Raw genomic sequence first — 24086 nt, 5'->3', positions numbered from 1 at the left:
TCCACTTCAGCTCTCTTGCAATAGTGTGCAATCAGTCAAGTGTCCCCAACTAAGCAAAGCAAAAATGTATTTTTATGTATTAACCAGTGGCATTAACGCCCATTTATTTATTTATATAATTTCATTTCTTTGTTGTATTTTTGTCCAGTACACAAAGACAAATTCCTTGTACATGTAAACCCATTGTATCTGGCAATAAAAGGGATTGTGATTGTGAAAGAACTTGTGGAGCATTGATTGAAAGAGTTTGGAAATTTGTCCTTTCCCTATTTAAACATTGTGGCTAAGAGTTTGCATGGGGAAATGCCCCATCAGATATTTGTCCATATCGAAATCCTGATTATTACTATTACTAGTAGTTACACTTAAAGGTTGTCTTGGATAGTTAGCAGGTGTTATAGTTTTTTTTTTAACATTGTAAAACAAGCCTGCCAGTGTAAGAATGTGTTTTGCCATTGATGGGTGTTGTTATGCAATTTTTCTGATCGTATGATCAAATCATAATCATTCAGCAGCATTAGAAGTTCTTTGGCTGGAGAATGACGTTAACTTATTGTGACAGTAAAACTAGATTTTGGCTTGCAAACAGGTCACAAGTTAACACAGGCACATTTTCCTTTCCATCTGGAGCGAAGGACCTGAACCAGGAAGTTGGTCACCAGATAACAAGGAAACCAGTTAAACAGTAACACCGGGAAAATGAAGTGTATGCTCGGTTCGCTTCAAATGCACGCCGCATCCAAGGGGTATTTTATCACCATCATCTTCATCTCTAAGACCACAAACGACTACAAACCCGATGCATCCCTTCAGTTCACTTCGGTAAGGGTTTGCGTGTTCATAAATGCATGTGCTTGTGTAGGATACATTATTGCCCTCTTGAGCAGGACGTGAGGAGTAGGCTATTATATAAGTTCAGGATGAAGGTTGTGTCTCAAAACCTTGTGAGCTGCCTACCTAGACAGCATGTCGTATTGAGCGTATTTTTTTCAGCCCATTGTGAGATGCTGACTGCAAGCCTGTTGTTTTTATTTACAACGCTGCGCTTGAATACTTGACTCTGATTGGTCAGTAACAACGCTTTGGGTGTATAATTTTTATTTATTTATTTTTGGCTGAATTTATTAGCTGACTGCTCTACTTTTCATCTTTCAAAATGAAAGTAGGCCTAGTCATATTTAGAGAGGGAGTCCCCAGTTAAAGCAGCAAAAACATTGTTGTAAGAAGTTATTGCTAATTTTTTTCCACTAATATTCTATAGAAAAAAAATCATATTTTCTATGCAGAGTAATAGGCCTAGTAGCCTAATGTTTAATTTTGTTGCTATGATGTAAATGGAGTTTTTCACAGTGGAAGGTTAAAGATACTTAAAATGGGTGTTAAATGTTGGTGCCGATAGCCTTGGCAGCTATATGCTTGCCGACATATAGCGCAGTTGTGCTTCGGGTGTCCCGAGTTCGAATCCTACCTCGTGGACCTTTCCTGATCCTGTCCCCCTCTCTCTCTCCCACTCAATTTCTGTCAGATCTCCACTGTCCTCTCAAGAAAAATGAGGGGGGAAAAGGACGCTAAACTGGATATTTTGCTGGTGTCAGTAGCAACTTAACAGAAATCTGCTATCATTTTGTATCTGGGATGTTATCATATCAATACTCATTTAATCTTTTAATTAATACCCATCCTGCTTGCATGTTGAACATGAGGAAATAAAAAGTATTTATTTATAGACATCGTTTACAGTATGCTTGATGACATTTGACATTTTTTCCGTAGTATTTTGATTTGCATGATTTTATCCATTGCTTTTAGATCCCAGTTTACAGATACTGACATGGACTATGAGAGGCCTAATGTCGAGACCATTAAATGTGTGGTGGTGGGAGACAATGCTGTGGGCAAAACACGTCTGATTTGCGCCCGTGCATGTAATGCCACTCTTACACAGTACCAGCTCCTCGCCACCCATGTGCCCACTGTCTGGGCCATTGACCAGTATAGAGTCTGTCAAGAGGTCTGTTTTTTTTTTTTTTTTTTTTTTACCTTTCCACTTCAGAAGCATAAAAAAGTATTGTAACTTCAATCCAATTCCAAATTTCTTCTGGTTTTGAAGGTTCTGGAACGCTCCAGAGATGTAGTGGATGATGTGAGCGTGTCTCTTCGATTATGGGACACCTTTGGAGACCATCACAAAGACCGCCGCTTCGCTTATGGCAGGTGAGTTTGTGGATCACATCTTTCTTGAAAATGACTCTAGATTTTTTTTTTTTTGAATGCTTGATCTTGTGTCTGGACATTAGGTCAGATGTGGTGGTCCTGTGCTTCTCCATTGCCAACCCCAATTCTCTGTTTCACGTGAAGACCATGTGGTACCCGGAGATCAAGCACTTCTGCCCTCGTGCCCCGGTCATCCTGGTGGGCTGCCAGTTAGACCTGCGTTACGCTGACCTGGAGGCTGTTAACAGGGCAAGGAGACCTCTTGCCAGGTGAATTGTCCAATTTTTGCTCTATGATTTAAAGACCCATTGAATGTAATTTAATTGATATGCATTTAAAATTTATAGTCATTATTTTCCTGGAAAACAGATCAAAATATTGATGAACTTTACGTGCACACGTGCATGCATTTTTTTTGTTGCTGTCGATAAAATGAAATGCTCATAAATAAAATGTCTAGAAATATATTTATATAATTCAAATCTATACATCACTGTTTAAAATTTTGGGGTCAATAAGATTTTTTTTATTGTGTTTTTAAAGCAATCTCTTACATTCACCAAGGCTTACAAATACAGTAAAAACAGTGATGTTATGAAATATTATTAGAATTTAAAGTAGCTGTTTTCTATTTTAATATATTTTTAAAAGAAATTTATTCCTGTGAATAAAATGCCCAGCATCCATTACATATTTTTGTGAAAAACATGATAATTTTTACTGATGAATATAAAGTTGAATATAAAGAACACCATTCATTTGAAAATTATTTATCATAAATGTCTATATTATAAATACCACCTGCTTCTCTAAATGATACATTTAAAATATATCTATATTATAAATTTAAAAATACCAATAATTGTATATGGCTTTATATATAAATATCAAAAGATCACTTGTTAACCAAAATTTTCTATATACAGTCCCTACGGGATTTCGCAGGACTTTTTTCAGATTTTCACAGCCTAAAATGACTGATTTTGCTGTGGCTTTTCTTAAAATTTGCGGTGAAATTTGCATCATTTCTTATTGTTTTGCAGTGAAAATATACCATGGACAACATTCTTCTAACATTGTTATAACTTTTCTGACTTTGAGAACCATCGTAGGGCTCCAGACTAACATTTGAGGACACCAGTGCCATTAAGTTCTACAGAAGGTGGTACCAGCACCCTAATCGCACATGTACATCTCGTAGATGTCTATTTGATGTCTGCATTTATATATGCAAGACGTATTTTTGGCACAGTTTTTACATTTTATCAGCTCTTGCTTTCCCTGGGAATCGAACCCATGACCTTGGTGTTGCTAGCGCCATCCTCTACTATTTGAGTTCCACTTTCGGTTCGTTTGTCCAATGTAGCTCTTGTAAATCAGGCATGATGAGAACTCAAGGCTGTTCATTCCATTTTTCAAACTGAGAAACAACCTTTCTTTGACTGAATGCGATGTCACGGGACACACGGGACTCTAAGCCCAAAATCTGTGGAAAATTAGAGAGCTCTTGCGAAAATTGCAGAGTTTGCTTGATTGTGCGATAAATTCAGCGATCGCAGAATCGATCAAAATCCCGGAGGGACTATATATATATATATATAAGGACTATATAAGTCTTTATGTCTTTGACTTGCTTTATTTGACTGTTTGGCTCTTCAGTGTAAATTGATCATCAAGTATTGAAAATTTTTCACTAATGCAATACCAAATATGTGACATTCACATTAAAGATATTGCAGTACATCCTTTTTGTTGACATTTCTCCATGAACAAACCTTACAGACCCATCAAAGCGAACGAGATTCTTCCTCCTGAGAAGGGACGGGAGGTGGCCAAAGAGTTGGGCGTGCCGTATTACGAGACCAGCGTGGTGGCTCAGTTTGGAGTGAAGGATGTGTTTGACAATGCCATTCGCGCTGCTCTTATCTCACGGCGCCACCTGCAGTTCTGGAAATCTCATTTGCGGGATGTCCAACGGCCTCTCCTGCAGGCACCCTTCCTGCCTCCCAAACCTCCTCCGCCCGTTATAGTCATTCCTCTGCCCCCTTCCACCACCGAGGAGCATCCGGGCAGGCTGCTGGAGGAGCCGCTGTGTGCTGATGTGGTTTTGGTCCTCCAGGAGAACCAGCGAGTCTTCGCTCATAAGGTCTATCTCGCCACTGCCTCCTCAAAATTCTACGACCTTTTCCTCCAGGATGTGAAGGCCGAGGCTGACTGTAAGCAACCCACCGTTTGGGAGTCTCCCACACGGGCGGCCAGCTTTGACATGTGTGAGAGCAGTGATGAAGAAAGCAGGGTCAACCTCAGGGTCTGCATCAGTGACGGGACCCTGATCTCCGCAGACTCTGATGGGATCCTGGAGGGCGAACGTGGGGGGCAGCTTATGTCTTCTTTGGGTCGGGCTTTCGTCAGTATCAGGAGAGAAACGGTCCAGGACCCCGTCACGTTCATCTCCCGGCCAATGACGGTGGTGCACATGGACCCCTCTGTGCTGCTCGGGCCGTTTCGCGTAGTCATGCGTTACCTTTACACGGGACAGCTGGACGAACACGAGAAGGACCTGATGCACATCGCACACATCGCTGAGCTGCTGGAGGTGTTCGACTTGCGCATGATGGTCGCCAACATCCTCAACAACGAGGCCTTCATGAATCAGGAGATCACAAAGGCTTTCCATGTGCGACGGACCAGTCGGGTGAAGGAATGCCTGGCTAAAGGAAATTTCTCAGGTCAAATTTCCTTTATCTTATGTCACAAAGGCTCTAATGTTTGGCTTTGTAAAATGTTATAACCCCCCCCCCTTGTCTAGACTCAGTTTTAATGGTTAAACTCAATTTTAGTAATCAAAATGCATATCTAATTGATTGAAATCATAAACCTAACTACAATTTTACAACATTTAAAACGTTTTAAAAATGTAACAAAAAACTCATTTTTACAATGTTTCATTTTTTTCCCCAAATTCAGTATTTTTAGTTAACTTTTTTGGATTCTGCTTTAATGGTTTAATTAAAGTTTAACAACAAAAAAGCATGTCTAATCAATTGAATCAATACACGTTTAACAGTAAAAAATTACAATAATTGGGCACTATGATTTTTTTCCCAGAAATTGGGAAATTGTTTTCTGGATTTATTATCTAATATACATTTATTATCACATGAAAGCATGAAACATTAAAAGTGTAATTAATGTTTTCAAATGTGATCAGATGAAAGTTTAACAATTCCTATTTTTTTTATTTGGCAACTGAGATGGCAGATGCTTTGTAAACAAAACTGCGGCCCTCATTCACCCAGAAACATGCAAAACTTGCAGACTTCAAATTTAAATATGGCATTAATATTCACAGACACTTGCTTATATCTCAACTTCATTAAGTGTGCAGCCCTACTTTTGATTCATTCGTCCAACATTTGTCAGATTCAGTGACATTCCGTGTAATACTGTACATGACATTTTATGACTGGATGCCCCAATTCCATCCCATTTCATTATCCTCCGCCTCACGGAAGCATCTGTTTTGCTGCAATAAACACTTCTTTCTTTATACCCCAGATGTGGTGTTTAAACTGGATGATGGTACCGTTCAGGCCCATAAACCTCTGCTCATCTCCAGCTGTGATTGGATGGCAGCCATGTTTGGAGGGCCTTTTGTCGAGAGCTGTACTAAAGAGGTACAGCAATCATAATCACTGTGACAAAAAGATAAATCACTTGTATCATTTGATAAATTATGTAAATCCACTTGTCTTTTTGTCCTCTGCGAGATTTGAAACAATATTACACTCATCTTTGTTTAGAGTCCAGATGGTAATATTAACCTCAAAGGCATCTGTTGTTGATTTATGCCATTTTTTGCAATTTGACTTGTTGTGTTTCTGCAGGTGTTGTTCCCAAATACGACCCGTAGTAGCATGCAGGCGGTGCTGGAGTATCTCTACACGGGACGCTTCTGCTCCAGACCTGACCTGGACGCCATGGAGCTCATTATCCTGGCTAATCGCCTCTGCCTGCCTCACCTGGTCGCCCTCACAGGTCTGACGATTGAATATAATGTCAATTAAGAATAACAAGGATTACTTTATAACTGTGTTTTTTTATAATAAAAAAAATTATATTAAAATATATACAATGTGGTTCATATATGTGGGGTTGGAATTTTTTTTTTTAAATGTTTTTTTTTTTTTTTTTTAAGTAGTCTCTTATGCTTTCCAAGGCTACATTTATTTGATTTAAATGTACAGTAAAACAGTAATATTGAGAAATAGTATTACAACATAAAATAATTGCATTCTATTTGAATATTTTTTTAAATTGTAATTAATTCCTGTGATCAAAGCTGAATTTTCAGCATCATTACTCCAGTCTTCAGTGTCACGTGATTCTTCAGAAATCATAATAATATACTGATTTGAAAGTTGAGCTGCTTAATATTTTTGTGGAAACAGTGTTTTTTTTTTCAGGATTCTTTGATGAATGTCAAGTTAAAGAGAACAGCATTTATTCAAAATAGAAATATTTTGCATCTATGTTAAACTCTTTACTGCCAAATTTTGGTCATTTTAATGTATCCTTGTTGAATGAAAGTAATTATTATTATTTTTTAAACTAAAAATGTAATTTGTTTTTTTAAGAAAGAAAAAAAAAGGAGTAAATAGTAGTGTAAATATTCCGATTTTTTTAGATACTGGATAAAAATATGCGGTCACCTCTTTAAATCGAATTAATAATGATCACCATTCAATTTTATTGAAAAAGCAGCATGAATATTGTGCTAAACCTCTCCTTTTTGTGTTGCACTGAAGAAAAATGACGTCATGAGGAAGAATAAATGATTACAGGTTATTAAGTCTGGGTGAACTAAGTGTTTAATTGTGTTTTGCTGCAGAACTGCATACTGTGACTGTTCTGAAGGAGGCCGCCGCCACGGGCACGGACATCGACGGAGATGTGCTGGTATATCTGGAGATGGCTCAGGTAAAACTACAAGTGAAAACCCTCACAAACTCATTCAGCAGCCAGCATATATAGGTTGAAGTGCATAGGTTATTGAATAAAGTTTTCGGTAACACTTTATTTTAAGGTTTCTTAACCAGTTGCTTATTATCATGCATATTACTAGAATATTAGCCATTTATTAGTAGTAATTAATCTACATGACCTTATTCTACATCCCTAATCCTACCCAATACCTAAACTTAACAACTACCTATTAACTATTAATAAGCAGCAAATTAGGAATTTATTGAGGGAAAAGTCGTAGTTAATAGTGAATAAGTGTTCCCTATTCTAAAGTGTGACCAAGTTTTCAAGTTATCATTTCCTTTGTTGATTAACAGTGTTGTGCAGGGTTCACAATCACATGCATTTTAGATTTGTTGAGTTCACTAAATAAGAACCTGCACGAGGAAATGCTCTGGGATTTGGTGTGAAGTCAGACACATTTTTGCGGCGTTCCTGTGACCGTTCACGTGGTTCTTTCTGTCATGCATGACTGGTCAAGCTGAGTCTGAGAGGAGCTCTCTGCCATAAAGTGTGATTCTGTAGACCACTCTGCTGATGTAACAATGAAACAACGCATTCAGCAGAGCTTGATTTCCATGGTTGAACTGGTATAGACTGACTGTGCAGAATGAGCTAACTCGCCCTACTGTCATTGCAAACCATAAGAACGGTCATTTAAAATCACTGTTTTACTGTATTTACTGAGCATAAGAGACTACTTTCAAAAACGTTTATAAATCTTACCGACCCCAAACTTTTGAATGATAGTTTTAAGTCTATATGTTTTTGAAATTGATGAATTAAATTCTGATATTTTTTGTTGTCATGTGTTTTCAGTTCCACTGTGCCTACCAGCTCACCGATTGGTGCCTTCACCACATCTGCACCAACTACAACAACGTGTGCCGCACATTCCCCAGAGACATGAGGGCCAAATCAGCAGGTAGTACATCAAACGTTTTATTTCTTTTATATATTTACTATTTTAGTGGTATTGAGATTTAGTTGTTATTAATAGTCTTAAATTCTTATTTTTTCAAATTTGTATAAATTTTTTGTTATATTTATTAATGTGTTTTTCAAAATGTCCATATTTTTTAGTCAAGCTTGTTTTTACCACTGAAAAAAAATAGAAATGTATTTTTCCTCAGAATTGGACTTTATAACTCGCAATTGCAAGTTTATGTTTCGTTAAGCCCCTCCCCTCGAATGCAGACTAGCCAATGGCAGTCGAGTATCAGTTGCACAGGGAGCGGAACTCGGACATCTTTAGGTTTCAGCGCCATAGAGAAACATTGGAAGAGCCTAAGCTCGCTTCGGTTTTATGGGGTTTGTGCTTCAAAAATGGAAAAACAATGTGCCTGGGGTACTTGTAACACTGATTCCAGGTATCCTGAGAGGATGGGCAATATAATTTATTTTATTATATTGCTTGAATCCAAACAAAAGAGAGCAAAATGTCCCGAAGTATTCAACCCCAATACAAAGGAAGACAAAAACATTCATTTTCTGGTTGTCACTCATTAAGTCACAATTTTCATCCACTCAAGCAGAAACTTAATATTATTTTGTGCTATAGCAAGGTATCTCTGGCTAAAACTAGCTAAGGTTAAAGTTAGTGAGTTCATGCTAACGTAACGTTACAAACCTAAATAGCGGACTGTTCTGGCGTCTTGTACAGTGTAGGTCAAAAACACATGAACGAAGTTCTACATTTCAGTGCCTCTCCATATTAAACTGGTTAAATGTACATTAATTTAATCGTACTCTGCGATACATGAACAGTGTTGATCCTGCATGTTGTCGTCCGCAATCGTGATGACCGACCGTAATATGAGACTTCTCCCGCTTGCATTGTGATTTGCAAACCCTCGCTTCGAGTTACCCACCGTATTTATTTTTAAATATTTTATAAATCCCTCCATGGAATATTTAATTCCCATTTAGTGTCCAAAATTGTGCAAAAACATCGTGTCTGTCATTGAAAGCTCCGTTTGTTAGTCCGAGGGAGCAACAGTAAATTGCAGGATTTAAACTCGCGATCGCAAGAAAATCTGAATTGTGAGATAAAAGAGAAATATCGCAACTTAATTTCTCACATTAGTTATTTTAATTTTAATTTCTTTCAATTTTATTTATTTTAGTACGTTAAACTACATTTAAAATTTTGCTTTGGCAACTAGCTGTAATCTAATAAGTATGTTTTTCAAATATTTTTATATTATTTTATATATTTAATTTCAAGCAACAAACACTTTTTTTTACTGTTTATGTTTATTACAATAACCCTGTTGGATGCATGTTCATTTGCATTTTCAGAGAACCAAGAATACTTTGAGAAGCGCCGCTGGCCTCCGGTCTGGTACCTGAAGGAGGACGACCACTACCAGAGAGCTCGGAAAGAGCGGGAAAAGGAGGACTACCTGTCCCAAAAACGCCAAAACAAGTGTAAATGGGTGCTGTGGAATCTTCCACCGTCCCTTTCGAACCCCTCTTCATCTTCCTCATCCTCCTCTTCCTCAGGCTCCTCTGCTATTATTTGAAGAGACGAGGGTGAAGCCTTATAGATGGAGAACCTGTGAGGTGCAGTGAACAGATCCTCCAATCTTTCTGCTTTTCCCACAGCTGGCTTCAGATCAACATCTCATCAGTCGTGCTTGGAAGTTCATGGTGCTTGAAGTCCTGTACAGGCGTCACACAGGACACACATGTTTACCAAATGGGACTACAGTCGTTCTGCATTTAAGCAAAACAGGTAAACATTTCATCTCAAAACAATGAAGAAACTTTGCCGTGTTTTAGTGGTTCTCGGCTCATTTTACTTTGGACGTCAAATGGGGAGTCAAAAATTGTTTATCATAAAAAACCTATTGAATCGATTGTTGTTGTGGTAGTATCTTATTTATACTATTATAGTAGCCTATTAATGAACATTTTGAATAAGCTTTAACTTTTATATTTTCTGTTACTAATTAAATTTTAGTACATTTTTGACAAAATATTAATATTGAAAATTTGGATGTTTTATTTCTTTTTGAGATTTAATTTCTTTTTTTAGTTTGGTTGCAGTAATTTAGTAATTTTATTTTATTTCAGCTTCATTTCAGTTACCAAAAAACTATTTTTAATAGTTTTAGTTAACAATAACAAAACTGGTTTGGACACAAATTTGACGTCAATATCAAAAGAGGTTTCTAATATATTTAAAATATGAATAATTCAGATATTTTGCTACGCTAAATGTTTAGTTAGTAAGTTGTTTTTGTTCCCTGATCCACTAATTAAGAGCTACTGATCTAAAATCATTTAGCCTCAGCGCAGAAATGTGGGAAAACCGAAAAGTTACCCGAAGAACAAAACTAAACCTGTTTGTACAGATCACAGTGCGTTTTTAGCCAATAATATTTTCGCATTGTACCTACAATGGCTCTTTGTGATTCATCCCCTGAATCATATATATATATATTCTCCTGATTATAACAGGCATGACTGTCAGGTGATCACTAGACTCTAGTGCTGAAATTAAATGGGAAAATGTGAGTTTGCCACATAATTGTGCCTAGTCTTGTAATTCAGAGACATCATGGTGAGATTCTGCTGGCAGAGTCTGTATCAAATCCTCACTAGAAGGTCATCGAGCTTATATTTTTCACTACAGCGTCGTTTGTATGTTTGAATCAAGTGGCTAAACGTTTACACGTTGAGTAAAGGCAGAACCTTTCGTGAATTCCATGCGAATAAAGGGACATTTTGTCATTATTTCCTCACCCTCATGTCACTCTAGACTTGTATGACTTTTTCTTCTGTGGAGGATGTTCAAAAACACACCCTTTGTTTTCCACAGAAGAGAGAAGGTCACAGGTTTGGAATGATGTGGAGGCGGGTGAATGATGAGAGAAGTGCACTGTCATTTGAAATGTCTGTTTTGTGTGAGGATCTGGATCTTGTGCTCATTCAGTCCTGCTCCATGTGTCTTAACTGTCATTGAGTCTTGATACTGAATATGTCATATCACACAATCAGCTGTGGAACAAAACTGTAATGAAAGGAAATGCTTATCAATAGTTAAATTAAATTATAATAGCAAAAATGAGTTGTTTTGCTTAATAAATTTGATTTAAATCTCTTTCTAATTTGTTTTTTATACGCCTTGCAGTGCACCATTTTGCCACAAATGTGTGTGTGTGTGTGTGTGTGTAAAATGATATTGATAGCAGATAATATCAGGGCTTTTTCTATGCTTGCTTTTGTCCTGTACATTATAATTATTAATGTAAATGCAATTGTTTTTAATAAGGTAGTAAGCAGATAAATAATCTACAAACTATATAAATAAAAGCTTAATCATTTGAACTTGAGCTATCTATCTATCTATCTGTCTGTATATCATCTATCTATCTAAATGTGTGTGTGTGTATATATATGGAAATATAATCAAGATATTCTTAGCAAAACAGAAGAATAAAAACGTTTATTTGCACATGACATTCAGGTACAAACAGCTGTGTTGTTGTTGGTGGTTTATTCTGAAACATCAAGAAACACAATTCACATAAGCATTTGGGTCATGCGGTCAGAACTCAAAGTCCCAGCCGGACTCCTCGTCAGGCGGCGGCTCATCTGTGTCCTCAGAGAAACAGTCAAAATTACTGGTGTCCAAAGGCCCGTCCACCTGCGGCAAACAAAATCTAATTTTCTTTAGATGAAAACACAAGATAAAGCAAAGAAACTCAAGGACTGCAACAGTAAAATTATATCAGGATTTGTGAGGTCAACATATTTATTTTTATTAATCGGAGATGACTAAATTCATTTTGAACATGGATTTTTCATATCTCTCTATAAGACTGATTAATTTCTCACTTACATTTGGTATAAACAGAGGAGTCAGGTTTCCTTCACGAACACCATCCCAGTTAAACCCCTCAAACCATCTGTAAGAGACATCAAAAACAGCACAGCCCACACATCACGACTGTCTGAAAGGAAACGCAGTGATGTGAATATGTAGTGAATGATAATGTGCATCATCTGTACTTGTGTTTCTGGATGTCCTTCACGCCATTCTTCTGGTTGCCGAGTCTCTCGGATGGATTGTCCCTGTCAGGTTGGACACACTTGCAAACTTATGACACACTTCATGGCTGGATTTCAAAATGTAGTGATCAGCACTCCCAACAATATTTTTTCTATCCCAAAAACTTTTTTTTCTCTGAAATTTTTTTTCTTTAAAAACTTCTCTCCCAAAAAAAGACGTTACCAATAAACCACTGAAGCTCCTTGTTACTGTACTGACTTCGGATATGTACAGATAGGCAGAAGTTGTAAGTCACTGTATTTCTGTAACAAAGCCCTCAAAATATACAGTAATAATATATAGAATAATGTTACTTCAGCAGCTCATGTTTTCATAACAAAAGGTTAATTATGTTTAAAAAATTATATAAAATATTTGCCTATTAAAATGTCATTATTGTAGACTACAAAAGTCTAGACAATTAGTCTAACTGAAAGTTAAGCACAGGCTGTTTGAATAAACGTGCTGACTCGCACCTGCACAGTCTCTTGATCAAGTTTGCAGCACTCTTGGTGATTTTCTTGGGAAACTCCACCATATCAATTCCTCGAAGAATAATGTTGTACGTCTTCATGGGATCTGACCCTGAGAAAGGTGGGCTTGGAGGGAAAGAGGATAATGGTGTTGAATGTTAATAATTAGAAGAGGCAGAGTGTGAACTGTGGATTCTAGAAAAAGGAAAAACTTAAGCTTGTTAATAATGGCATTAGTAAATCACCAACCTTCCACTCAGCAGCTCAAAGATGAGGATTCCTAGAGACCAGTAGTCAGCCGAGACATCGTGTCCCTTATTTAGGATGATCTCAGGGGCCACGTACTCCGGAGTTCCACAAAACGTCCATGTCTTCTTCCCCAAGCCAACTTTTTTAGCGAAACCAAAGTCCACCTTGAAAACAATGACTGTTCTTTGCCATTTGAATATTTTGTTGGTAAATATTTTAGACACATTTGACTATTTCTCATCTTCTTTGAAATCTAAAGACATATGCTTGCCATTTTTGTAGACTAATATAATGTATGGCTACAAATAAATCTCTTTACAATACTTTTATTTAAAAACATGTAGCATGTATAGTTTAATTTCTATTAATTCTACAACAGAAGTACATTGGTTTAGTGTTGTGATGAAGTTAATATAAAATATAAATATCAGATGAACACTTCAAATAAAATGTTCATCTGAGTACTTTGTATATTCTAAAATTGTAATTTTGTATATTGTATTGTAAATAAAAAGTACTTTGTATATTGTTGAAGTACTAAAATTACTAGAACTGAAATAAAAATGTTAAAAAGTGCATTTAAAGCTAAATAGGAATGTTGCAAAAAAAAACAAAAAAAAACAACAATTTGAATTAAAAATGTAAAAGATTAAATACAATTTTTTAAAATTAAAATAGCTGTATAAATAAAAATGTTTTTTTAATTAAAATAAATCTGAAAAAAATAAATAAATATAAGATGAACACTGAAACCTAAAATATTTGAACACCGAAGCACTAAAATGACTAGAACTGAAATAAAAATATGAAAACTAATTTAAAGCTAAATATAAATACTACAAAAACTAAAAATATATAATTAATAATAATAATTAATAATATCAAATGAACACTTATTAAACAAATGAAGTACTTAAGGACATTTTAAGAATAAAAATGTATAGAATTTAAATAATGTAAGAAATCTTATTTAAAACTGCTACAAAAAACTATTACACATTTTAATTAAAAATTAAAGCTGAAATAAAATAAAAAAGATTACAACACAAACTATAAAAATGTGTAACTATGTTATGTTGCATTTAGTACTTCATTTTAGTTGAAATACTAAAAATAAAAATGTAATTAAGCTTTAATTTCAAGCTAAATGAAGATACTACAAAAAAACGACAAAAGTACATAACAAAATTACTTAAATAAATGTAAACGGAAAATAAAATAATTAAACTAATTCAAAATAATAATAAATAGTATATAAATAATACAAAAATAACACTGCTTTGCTTACCAGTTTGGCATATCCCCGGTGGTCCAGTATGATGTTCTCAGGCTTCAGGTCTCTGTAGATGATTCCACGGCAGTGTAGAAAAGCGAGAGCTTCCACCACACATCCAGTGTAGAAGCGTGTGGTGCCGTCATCAAACGAGCCTCTGAAAACAGCCACGCAACTTCCTGTAAGTCCCTCAAGCCAATCAGAAGAATGACAGAAAATACTGAGTGAGTTCCAGATACCTGTCTCTGAGCAGAGTCCACAGCTCTCCACCCAAACACGCCTCCAGCAGCATGTACAGGTACTTCGAATCTCTGAACGTCCGATAAAGTCTGAAGCATATAAACAACGTGGGCTTATTATCACATGCTTTTAAGAAAAATACCATGTCATTAATAAAAGATGTAGAGTTATAGAGTTGTTTGCCAACTAATATTTTTATTATTATTATCAGATTATAATAATTATAATTGCAATAAATAGATTAGTTAATTAGAATTATACTTTTTATAATAATTACTAAATAATATAATTATAATTACAATCAGATTAACAAATGTTTATTTTTTTATTCAAATTTTCTTTTTTTTAATTCTCCTTTAACAGAATTGAGCTTTATGAGACCAACATGTGTAAACAATAAAATACTGATAAAGATTTTAAGTAAAAAAAAACAAAAAACCTCATGGATGTAATTCTGCATATGTCATGAAAATGTAATGTAGAAATGAAATATTCATATGAAATGTTAGTCTTTTCTTTAAGATTTCTTTTGCATAGCACATTGAGTTATCAACAGACCTGACAGTAAAAGGACTGTGGGATTCCATCATGATGCGTCTCTCAGACAGGATGTGGCCCTGTTGACTCGTGTCCAGGATGTGACGCTTCTTCAGGACCTTCATGGCGAAGGAGCGACTGTGATCGTTCTTCAGCTGCACCTGTAGAGAATCAATAAACACATGCTCTCAATAAACATCTAATCACCCCTATAGAAACTACTAACTACTCGTCTTACCAACTCCACCCGACTGAAGCCGCCCACCCCCAGCGTGCAGATCACACGGAAGTCACTGAGAGACATATTAGAGAAGAATGCGGCTTCTGCCTCCAACCTGCGAGAAATGTCCGTTATTCTGATGAGCCAGAGTGCTTCTCATCTCTGATCAATGGATGTGCTTACCTGGCCTTCACCTCTTCACTCTCGTACATCTTGTTTCTCATATTGTCCAGTCCACCGATCAGCTGCTTGAAAGACCTGTTAGAGTCGAGTTTTATTAGCACTCAGTACATGGGACGAGATGCTATTAGTTCTCTGACTGTTCTGATTTTGATTGATTATGATAGCTATGATTCTGAGTATATGTTTGTTATTTTGTATATTATATATGCTTGAAATATCAATTTTGATGGTTATAACATTCTAATTTTGATAGTTATGATTCTGACTAAATGTGATTGTTATGATTTTTTGGGATAGCTGTGATATTAATTGTAATGGTTGTGAATTTGATTAAATGTGATTATTTTAAAGGAGTTTTTATTGGGATTGTAATTATTTTCATTGATTGGGATTGTTATGATTTTGATGAAATGTGATGATTATTTTAACTGAGATTTTGCTTGTGATCGCTATAATTTTGAATGGGATTGTTGTGATGGTTATGATTTTGATTGATTGGGATTGTGATCGCTATGATTTTGATTACAATTGTTGTGATATTGATTGTGATAATTGTGATTTTGATTAAATGTGATTATTTTGATTGATGGTTCTGATTTTGTGCTGAAAATGTGCTGATTATTTTAACTGAGATTTTGCATGTGATCGCTATAATTTTGAATGGGATTGTTGTGACATTGATTGTGACAGTTGTGATTTTGATTAAATGTGATTATTATTTTGATTGTGATGATTATGATTTTGTGCTGAAAATGTGCCGATAACGTGAAAATGTGCTGATTATTTTAACAAATTTAGCTTTTGTTGTGATATTGATTGTGATGATTATGATTTTGATTGATTTTATTGTGATATTTATTGTGATGTTATGATTTTGATTAAATATGAAGATTATTTTAACTGATTTTGCTTGTGATGGTTGTAATTTGGATTAATTGAGATTGTGATACTGATTGTGATCGCTATGATTTTGAATGGGATTGTTGTGATATTGATTGTGATAGTTGTGAGTTTGATTAAATGTGATTATTATTTTGATTGTGATGGTTATGATTTTGATTGATTTTGTTGTGATATTGATTGGGATGTTATGATTTTGATTAAATATGAAGGTTATTTTAACAGATTTTGCTTGTGATAGTTTTAATTTGGATTAATTGAGATTGTGATACTGATTGTGATCACTGATTTTGAATGGGATTGTTGTGATATTGATTGTGATAGTTATGATTTTGATAATGAAGGTTATGATTTTAATCATCTGGGATTGTTGTGATACCAATTGTGATAATTTTGATTACATGTGATTATTATTTTGATTGTAATGGCCATGATATTGATTGATTGGGATGGTTGTGATATTGATTCTGAAAGTTATGATTTAGATTAAATGTGATTATTATTTGAACAAAGATTTTGATTGTGAAAGTTATTATTTTGATTGCTTGGGATGGTTGTGATATTGATTGTGATGGTTATGATTTTGATTGCTTGGGATGGTTGTGATATTGATTGTGATTGTTATGATTTTAAATGCTTGTGGTTGTGGATTTGACAGATTGTGATTTTGTTTGTGCTGATGTGATCTTGATAAATATCGAATGCTGTTTGTGAATGGTCACTGATTGTTCTGTGAGCTCCTCACTCTCTGTCCACAACCAGACATGTTACATCTCCAACAGCCGTTACATTTGCTGTACGCACATCTTCCCTGGAAAGTAAAAAAAAAAAAAGTTATTCTTAAATCTTATCCACAGTGGTTAGAATGAGAATTACATTTCCTCACTAACCCTTTGAGAGCCTGCTCTCCAAACCAATCCCCTCGAGACAGTGTGGACAGGAACACTGGCTCCTCATTGGCTGATTTCTGCTGGGTGACCCTCACCTGTGGGCCAAAACAGCCACAAAATTTATAATAAATGTATTCTGTTCCACAACTTCGCTAGAACCCTCTGAAAGGCTCTTTTCTCACCTGACCCTCACTGATGATGAAGAATGTGTCTCCAGTGGCGCCCTGACGAATGATGTAGTCACCATCACTGTAGTGAGTCTAAAGAGTAAAGAGAGAGAGGGAGTTTGAATGTTACAAAGGTCACATGGATCAATTTGGAATTGATTTTAGAATAAATATGCAGTTTTCAAACATCTGACCTCTTCCAGAACATCTGCTACTTTACTCAGCACATCTTCAGTGAGAGTCTTGAAGGAAGGCACGCTGACAACACAATTCAAGTTATATTATTGTTAGTACTAGTCTTCCTAAACCTAATTTCAATATAGCATCAAAACTCTGATTTTGGTTTGAGATGTTGAATTTGATTTAATGCTAAATTGTGTTACCTTCTCAAGAACTCCATGTAGTTTGAATGCTTGAGAAGGCCAGTTCTCATCATGATGGTTTGAAATCCCTGTCGATCTATAGCCCATAGTTTGATATCAGTCAGAGCTGAAAGGGAAGAAGATGACAATGGCGAGGAAGGAGGAAATTCATCTTTAAAAAAGTGCAGTTTAATTCTATGATGGCTTTACATGCAAATATTACATGCTGCTATTAGTTAAATTCCTGACCATTTGGTTTCCTAAAGTTTCATTTCAAATAACAGCTCAAAATGTTTTATTTAAATGAATATTAAATACATTTTATAATATTTTTAAAACTATATTTTAATATAAAAATAGTACTAAATTTTATCATGGAATCTAAAGTCAACAACACTTTTATTGAAATTTATGACATGGATTACAACATTTCAGGTCAGATGGATTTACTGTAATTCTGCTTCAAAATTCATATACATGGACATGTGCAAATATGGGCTCGATCTCTTCATCTCAGCACACTTTTGTTCTGTACTTCCTCTCAACATGACTGACCGCTGCTGCTTTGAGAACTCTTCACATCCTACTCTGTGTAATTACTCTGCAGCCAACCGCACACAAACACTATTGCATACAGTTAATATTCCTCAGTAAACCCCAATAAACCTACAAAACCAATAAATAAATTCCTTACAAATACTAAAACCTCCAAAAAACCCTTATATTATCCCAAAATATAATTTGATGGCATAATTGTTTGATTAAATATCCTGCATATTTACTTATATAATGTTCAAAATAGCTTGCTACAATACTACCTGTTCTATTTTTACAGAATGCAATGAGCATGCTGTTCCAAGTATGCAAATTAATAATATGAAAAGTACCTGATTGACAAAATGTGCCATACACAACAATGCACTTTGCACAGAACATTGTATCCCACAATGCAATGAGCTCGACCTGACCTTCCACTTTCAATGTGACACAGACAAATTAACTGTTTCAATGTTTTAAATTTCCCCTCAGACATCCACGTTTTAAATATAGAATTGTATTAAACAGCAAATTACACATTTCATCTATGAGATGGTAGCTGGATGCCATTCCCCGATTTAAAAATCAAAGATCATGTGACAATGTAGCATGCTACTGTTTGAAACATGTCCCACGATGCAATGCATTCTGTTTTACAAGCTATGTTTAAAAAAACTGCAGGCAGGATAAATCTATACTGCGCATTACTTAATAAGCAGTATGCTAGCAGGAGCTAAACATTTTAATTTTCATGTTAAATGACTTCAGTATCTGATGAACCACTAAAATGACTCAAAACATATGCTAATCAAGTATCTACCTCCTTAACTTTTATTTATAAAGTCTTACTTTAAACCTTAAGTAGCTGTTGACATTTTCAACAGACCTTCACCCTACTTCATCACTCTCTGATGCTTCAGTGACGTCAGATGTACATTGAAGATGGAGCTGACCTCTGACCACAAAAGAGCAAGAAATGAGAAAGCCCAGAAATGACTGATGGAGTGAGAGTGGACAATAAGTGCAGGACGCTGTAAGAAATTGAGTATGAAGAAGCTATTTTTATGTTCAAGCTATTCATTTAGCTGACCCTGAACAGCAGACACCATCTGTCATCTTTCTATTGACACAAAAGAGAGACATGACAGTGCTGAGAAACATTGAGGATTCATTTTATTCACTAATTATGTAAATCCAACTTGGTAACACATTATTTTACGGTGTCCTTGTTAAACATGTTACATATACTTGTTGTAATTACATGCAAATAACCCTAATCCTAAACCTAACCATATAGTAAGTACATGTACTTCAATAATATTGCTCAGTACTTAAATATATAATTACACTGTAATAAGGACACCATAAAATAACCTCAATTATTAAAAAAAAAAAATAGCAATTTGCTGCACTATTTGTTCAAATCCAGAAAATCTGTACTGTTTTGAAGCATGAAATGATGCACATTTTTATTCTGTGTGCATGAAATACCTTAATGTCTTACCAACTAAATAAAACCAGAAAATGTGGCATGGAATAATAGTATATTCCAAAATGCGATTCTTCATTTTACAATTAGTGTGAAAAAATGTCACTTCTCAAGACATTAATTGATGGACTGGAGTGGTGTGGATTACTGTGATGTTTTTATCAGCTGTTTGGACTCTCATTCTGACGGCACCCATTCACTGCAGAGGATCCATTGCTGAGGAATGATACATTTCTCCAAATCTGTTCTGATAAAGAAACAAACTCATCTACGCCTTGGATGGCCTGAGGGTTAACTGTTAACCGTGTCAACTTTTCACCAGCTGTTTGGGGTGAACTACTGGTGATGAAGCCAATGTGTGTCAAGTTGAGAAATATTTTTGATTAATATTATTTTCTAATTATGCAAATCCAACTTAAATTATACACATTCTGAGCTGCACAGAGAACAAAAAGCAAATTTTCAGCTCTTTTTTTTTTTTTAAATCCAGCAAATCTGACCAGGGTTCACAGGTGAAATTGTTAAAGAGCGATCTCTGCATGAACAAGGACAGCCAAAAGCCTGATTTTAATTGCAATTTTATTATTGCGATTAAACAGACACCATCCAAGTCAACCCATTTCACCCCAATCCATCACACTAAACCGATGTGTCGTGAAAGGGCAAAGGATGAGGATATATTAGAAAAACCATATGGCCAAACATCCCAGCAATTACACACCGCCGATTCCTCCACGTTCACTCTGCAGGAGAAAGCCATTAATAAGGCTGAACTCAATCTCAAGACGCATGGCAGATTGTCTATAGCCAACAGCACTGACAGATGAGCAGGAATTCAGACCCAAGACAACAAACTTTGTATCAGTCTCTGTATCTATCTATATATTTTTGATCATTTCTGAATTTAATCTGCTCTGCCGTGTTGTTTTTTTCACATTTTGTTTTTTACTCCATTTATGCTATTGTTATTTATTCTATAAATTGTTCTTTATTCTTTGTTATATCTATATATTAAAATTTTTGTATGTTACATCCATTTTTTCTTTATTAATAATACTACGTTAATCTTTACTGACTCTATATTAACATTAATATTTCACTTTTACCCTTTATATATCTTAATTATTGTATTTTACATCCTGCTCCCTTAATTTAATGAATCACTTTTGTTTAATGTAATATAAATAATAATTTAATCCTCTGTTACCTTACTCTATTTATACATACATGTATTATTTTATATTACTATTAACATTTCTATAGATTATTTAATTATTGTATGATTGCATGATACATATTATTCCTTTTTGGTAAGTATAAATGTACAGTTTTGTCAAACTAATAAAGCAAATCCAATTAAAACTCAGTTGAACTGAAAGGAGGAGAAAACTTGAGTATGAGATAGGAAACATTCAATTTTGACTAATATTTTGTGCTGAAACACACAGACTGAGTGAATCTCACCCGTGACGGTGGCTGTGCGTGTGCAGTTATAGAGTATCGCCAGCTCGCCGAACACTTTCCCCGGCTCGATGGTGCACAGCTTCTGCCCTCCTTTGGTAACCTCCACCAAGCCCTCTGCACACAACACACACACACACACACACACACACAAACACAACAACCTTGAGTCTGAGAATGAGATGAATGTGCGTAGGAGAACCGTTAATACTTTTATTCAGCAAGGATGCATTAAACTGATGAAAAATGACAGTTGAGAAGGTTATAAAAAAAATTATATTACAAATAAATGGTATTTTGAACTTTCTATTCATTAGAAAATTCCTGGAAAAAGGTCACGGTTCCCACAAAAAATAATAATGATATTAAAAATTCAGCTTTGCATTACAGAAATACATTACATTTTCAAACAGAAAACAGTTATTTTAAATCGTAATAATATTAAAAAATATGACTGTTTTATTGTAGATTTTATTAAATAAATGTAGCCTTGGTGAGCATAAGAGAACATTCAAATATCTTACCAACCCCAAACTTTTGAATAGGTTTATTTAAAAAAAAAAAAAAAAGCTGCAGAAATATTAAAATTCTCCTTTGTGCTCCAAACAATAAACAGAATATGGGTTTTGAGTAAATAATGACAGAATTTTATGTTTTTTTTGTGTGTGTCTGAACTATTCCTGTGCAAAGCCATGAAATAATAGCACACATCACGTGAAGTGTTTTCTTGCACAGAGCATCGCTGTCACAAACACATGGCGAACAGGCAGCACATTCACTTGACAGAGTTTAGCATAAAAACAAAACACTGTTGTTTAAGACACTTCCAGTTTTCTCAAAATAGTTTTAACTGCACAAAGTAAAAATAGTAGATCTGTAGCAGATTCTCCTCACCTTCCAGAACATAAACAGTAGAGCCGTCGTCACCCTCCTGGATGACGCAGCAGCCCTGTGCCAGTGTGGTGGGATACATGCAGTCCATGATGGTGAGGATCTGACTGGCCTCCAGGTGCTTCATGAAATCATTCTCCAAAAGAGCCTTCTGGATCAACTCTCGAGACCTGGGATGGGATTGAATCGAACATGTTGCTTTTCTAATGCACTGAAGCTTTACCTGATGCATCCGGTCTCTAACTCACTCCTCGCTCTTGCTGTAGTTGGTGAGGGTGACGTGGGTGAGTTGATTCGGATCCAGCCCCGTGGGTTCGGCTGATATGGCCTGGCGTTTAGTGCGCTGGGGCTCATCTGGTAATGCTGCTCCGGCACCAATAAAATAAAATGCAACAATAAATCAAATGTGTCCGTATGGTTAATCCAGGCTTTTGATTGAGTTCCCTGCTCACCTGTGACTTCTGTCGTCCCGGAGGGGTTGTGTGAGGCCGAGGCGGTGCGGAGACGGTCCAGCTCGCCCTGCAGCTGTCTGATGAGGTCATCTTTAGCATCCAACTCCAGCTCCAGCTCATCGATGAGGGCGTCCCGTTGCCGCAGCTCCTCAATCTTAGTCTGCAGGGCAAACTGGAGGTCACGGAGAGTTCCCATCAGCCCGTCACCGCTGGAGGATTATGCATCTATAAAAGCAACGAAATCCAATAAAGAATTCAGTAAAATGCAGCATAACAAGCAACTTTACAGTGTTTGGGATGGATGTTCATAACACGTCATTGATCTTGGAAGGGGATGATGAGGGCAGAGTTATGAATAAATGAAACAGAAATACAGTGTCAATAAAATACATATCCAGTAAATACAGTGGAGTCCTCTTGAAAATGCTTTTATTTTGAATACAGTTTTATATTCTGCGAATAACACTTCAAATGTGAAGATGAATTTCAAAAATTAATATGAATTTTGCTCTCTTTTAGTATTTGGTCTCATATTTCTTAAGTTTATAATTAAATGAAACCAAACACCTAAAATACATTATTAATACATTAAATAGCCAGCAAAATACAGTGGGATTTAAAATGTTTTTTCCTCTCTCATTACAACAACGAATTTGAAAAATTATTAAATTATGGAAATTATGAATTTCATAATCTCCTAGTACTTGGTTTTACATGATTATGTTTCCATAAAAAAATCTATTTTATTTACTGTTTTAATGAATCCCAGATAAATAAAACCCACTGTATATATAAAAAAAAACATTTGATATATTATGCATATATATTCAGACGAACAAATACACAGATAACCATATAGGGATTAAACAGAACAGGAGTTAGATGTTATATATTTCTTTATAGGATATTACGTTCTTTTCAGTATTCAATCATAAAGATATATGCAACAGTAAATGAAAACAAGAAACAAAATAAGCGTATTAATATGATTATTATTATGGTCCTTGTAAAAATCTCTTCACAGGTAGGCTACGCTGTTTATGAAACTCGTATCATCATAACATGACGTGGAAAAATATTTAGAACTCGGTCACTTATGTTTTTAAGATTTTAGATTTTTCAAAAAAGAAAAAGTTGTCGCTTAAAATAAAATTAAAGCATGTAGTAAAATATGTTCGGACTTACCTGCAGTAAAGAAGCACAGAGGACTGAACCGATCCGAGAGAGACTCGGCTGGTTTCTTTTTTTATTGTAGTTTTTTTTTTTATTCTCGGCTGTTTCAACACCTAGCGTGCTCCCTACACACTAACTAGACTGCAGTATTTCGAGGCATCATATGCGCAGCTCGCGCTGTATAATATGTGATGCATGTGTGAAGATGCTGCAGGTGTGTTTCTTACGGTAGGTTTGATTCATTTAAAATTTATAATTTGCTTACTATTAATCTTAATCACAATAATATAA

General features: G+C 35.4%; 2 protein-coding genes across 5 annotated transcripts; one reads left to right on the top strand and one right to left on the bottom strand.

Moving 5' to 3' along the window:
* The first annotated feature begins 642 nt into the window (after positions 1–642).
* Positions 643–11708, top strand: LOC306865937 (rho-related BTB domain-containing protein 2-like). 4 transcript variants are annotated; one of them, XM_079410794.1, is made up of 10 exons: positions 646–822; positions 1810–2011; positions 2111–2214; positions 2298–2483; positions 3997–4943; positions 5773–5891; positions 6102–6252; positions 7106–7194; positions 8059–8164; positions 9541–11708. In XM_079410794.1, the coding sequence occupies exons 1-10, from the start codon at positions 800–802 to the stop codon at positions 9762–9764; spliced, it is 2151 nt and encodes a 716-aa protein (XP_079266920.1). In that variant the 5' UTR covers positions 646–799; the 3' UTR covers positions 9765–11708. The 4 variants fall into 4 exon arrangements, with proteins under 4 accessions (XP_079266921.1, XP_079266920.1, XP_079266923.1 ...); XM_079410795.1 differs by lacking the exon at positions 1810–2011 and having other exon boundaries at positions 643–822; XM_079410797.1 differs by lacking the exon at positions 1810–2011 and having other exon boundaries at positions 665–822; positions 2359–2483.
* LOC306865938 (cGMP-dependent protein kinase 1-like) lies at positions 11669–23904 on the bottom strand. Its single transcript, XM_079410798.1, has 20 exons — positions 23808–23904; positions 22623–22847; positions 22419–22533; positions 22174–22340; positions 21283–21396; positions 17814–17919; positions 17625–17688; positions 17446–17523; positions 17264–17358; positions 17119–17184; positions 15474–15548; positions 15309–15405; positions 15092–15231; positions 14533–14622; positions 14309–14450; positions 13021–13184; positions 12775–12897; positions 12259–12321; positions 12089–12155; positions 11669–11893 (listed from the first exon to the last, which is right to left on the bottom strand). The coding sequence occupies exons 2-20, from the start codon at positions 22816–22818 to the stop codon at positions 11795–11797; spliced, it is 2061 nt and encodes a 686-aa protein (XP_079266924.1). The 5' UTR covers positions 22819–22847; positions 23808–23904; the 3' UTR covers positions 11669–11794.
* Between the last annotated feature and the right edge of the window lie 182 nt (positions 23905–24086).

This window comes from Barbus barbus, assembly GCF_936440315.1.
Source record: "Barbus barbus genome assembly, chromosome: 47".
Classification (NCBI taxonomy): Eukaryota; Metazoa; Chordata; class Actinopteri; order Cypriniformes; family Cyprinidae; genus Barbus; species Barbus barbus.
This window is presented reverse-complemented; position numbering and strand designations above follow the sequence as displayed.

Bases quoted from the DNA above. Each gene is read 5' to 3' on its own strand.
- LOC306865937 (XM_079410794.1), top strand. From the start codon at position 800: ATGCATCCCTTCAGTTCACTTCG. The intron at 823-1,809 runs GTAAGGGTTTGC...CATTGCTTTTAG, and splicing joins CATCCCTTCAGTTCACTTCG to ATCCCAGTTTACAGATACTG. The intron at 4,944-5,772 runs GTCAAATTTCCT...TTTATACCCCAG, and splicing joins GGCTAAAGGAAATTTCTCAG to ATGTGGTGTTTAAACTGGAT.
- LOC306865938 (XM_079410798.1), bottom strand. From the start codon at position 22,818: ATGGGAACTCTCCGTGACCTCCAGTTTGCCCTGCAGACTAAGATTGAG. The intron at 15,232-15,308 runs GTAAGACGAGTA...GATTCTCTACAG, and splicing joins GCTTCAGTCGGGTGGAGTTG to GTGCAGCTGAAGAACGATCA. The intron at 12,898-13,020 runs GTTGGTGATTTA...TTTCCCTCCAAG, and splicing joins TTTGAGCTGCTGAGTGGAAG to CCCACCTTTCTCAGGGTCAG.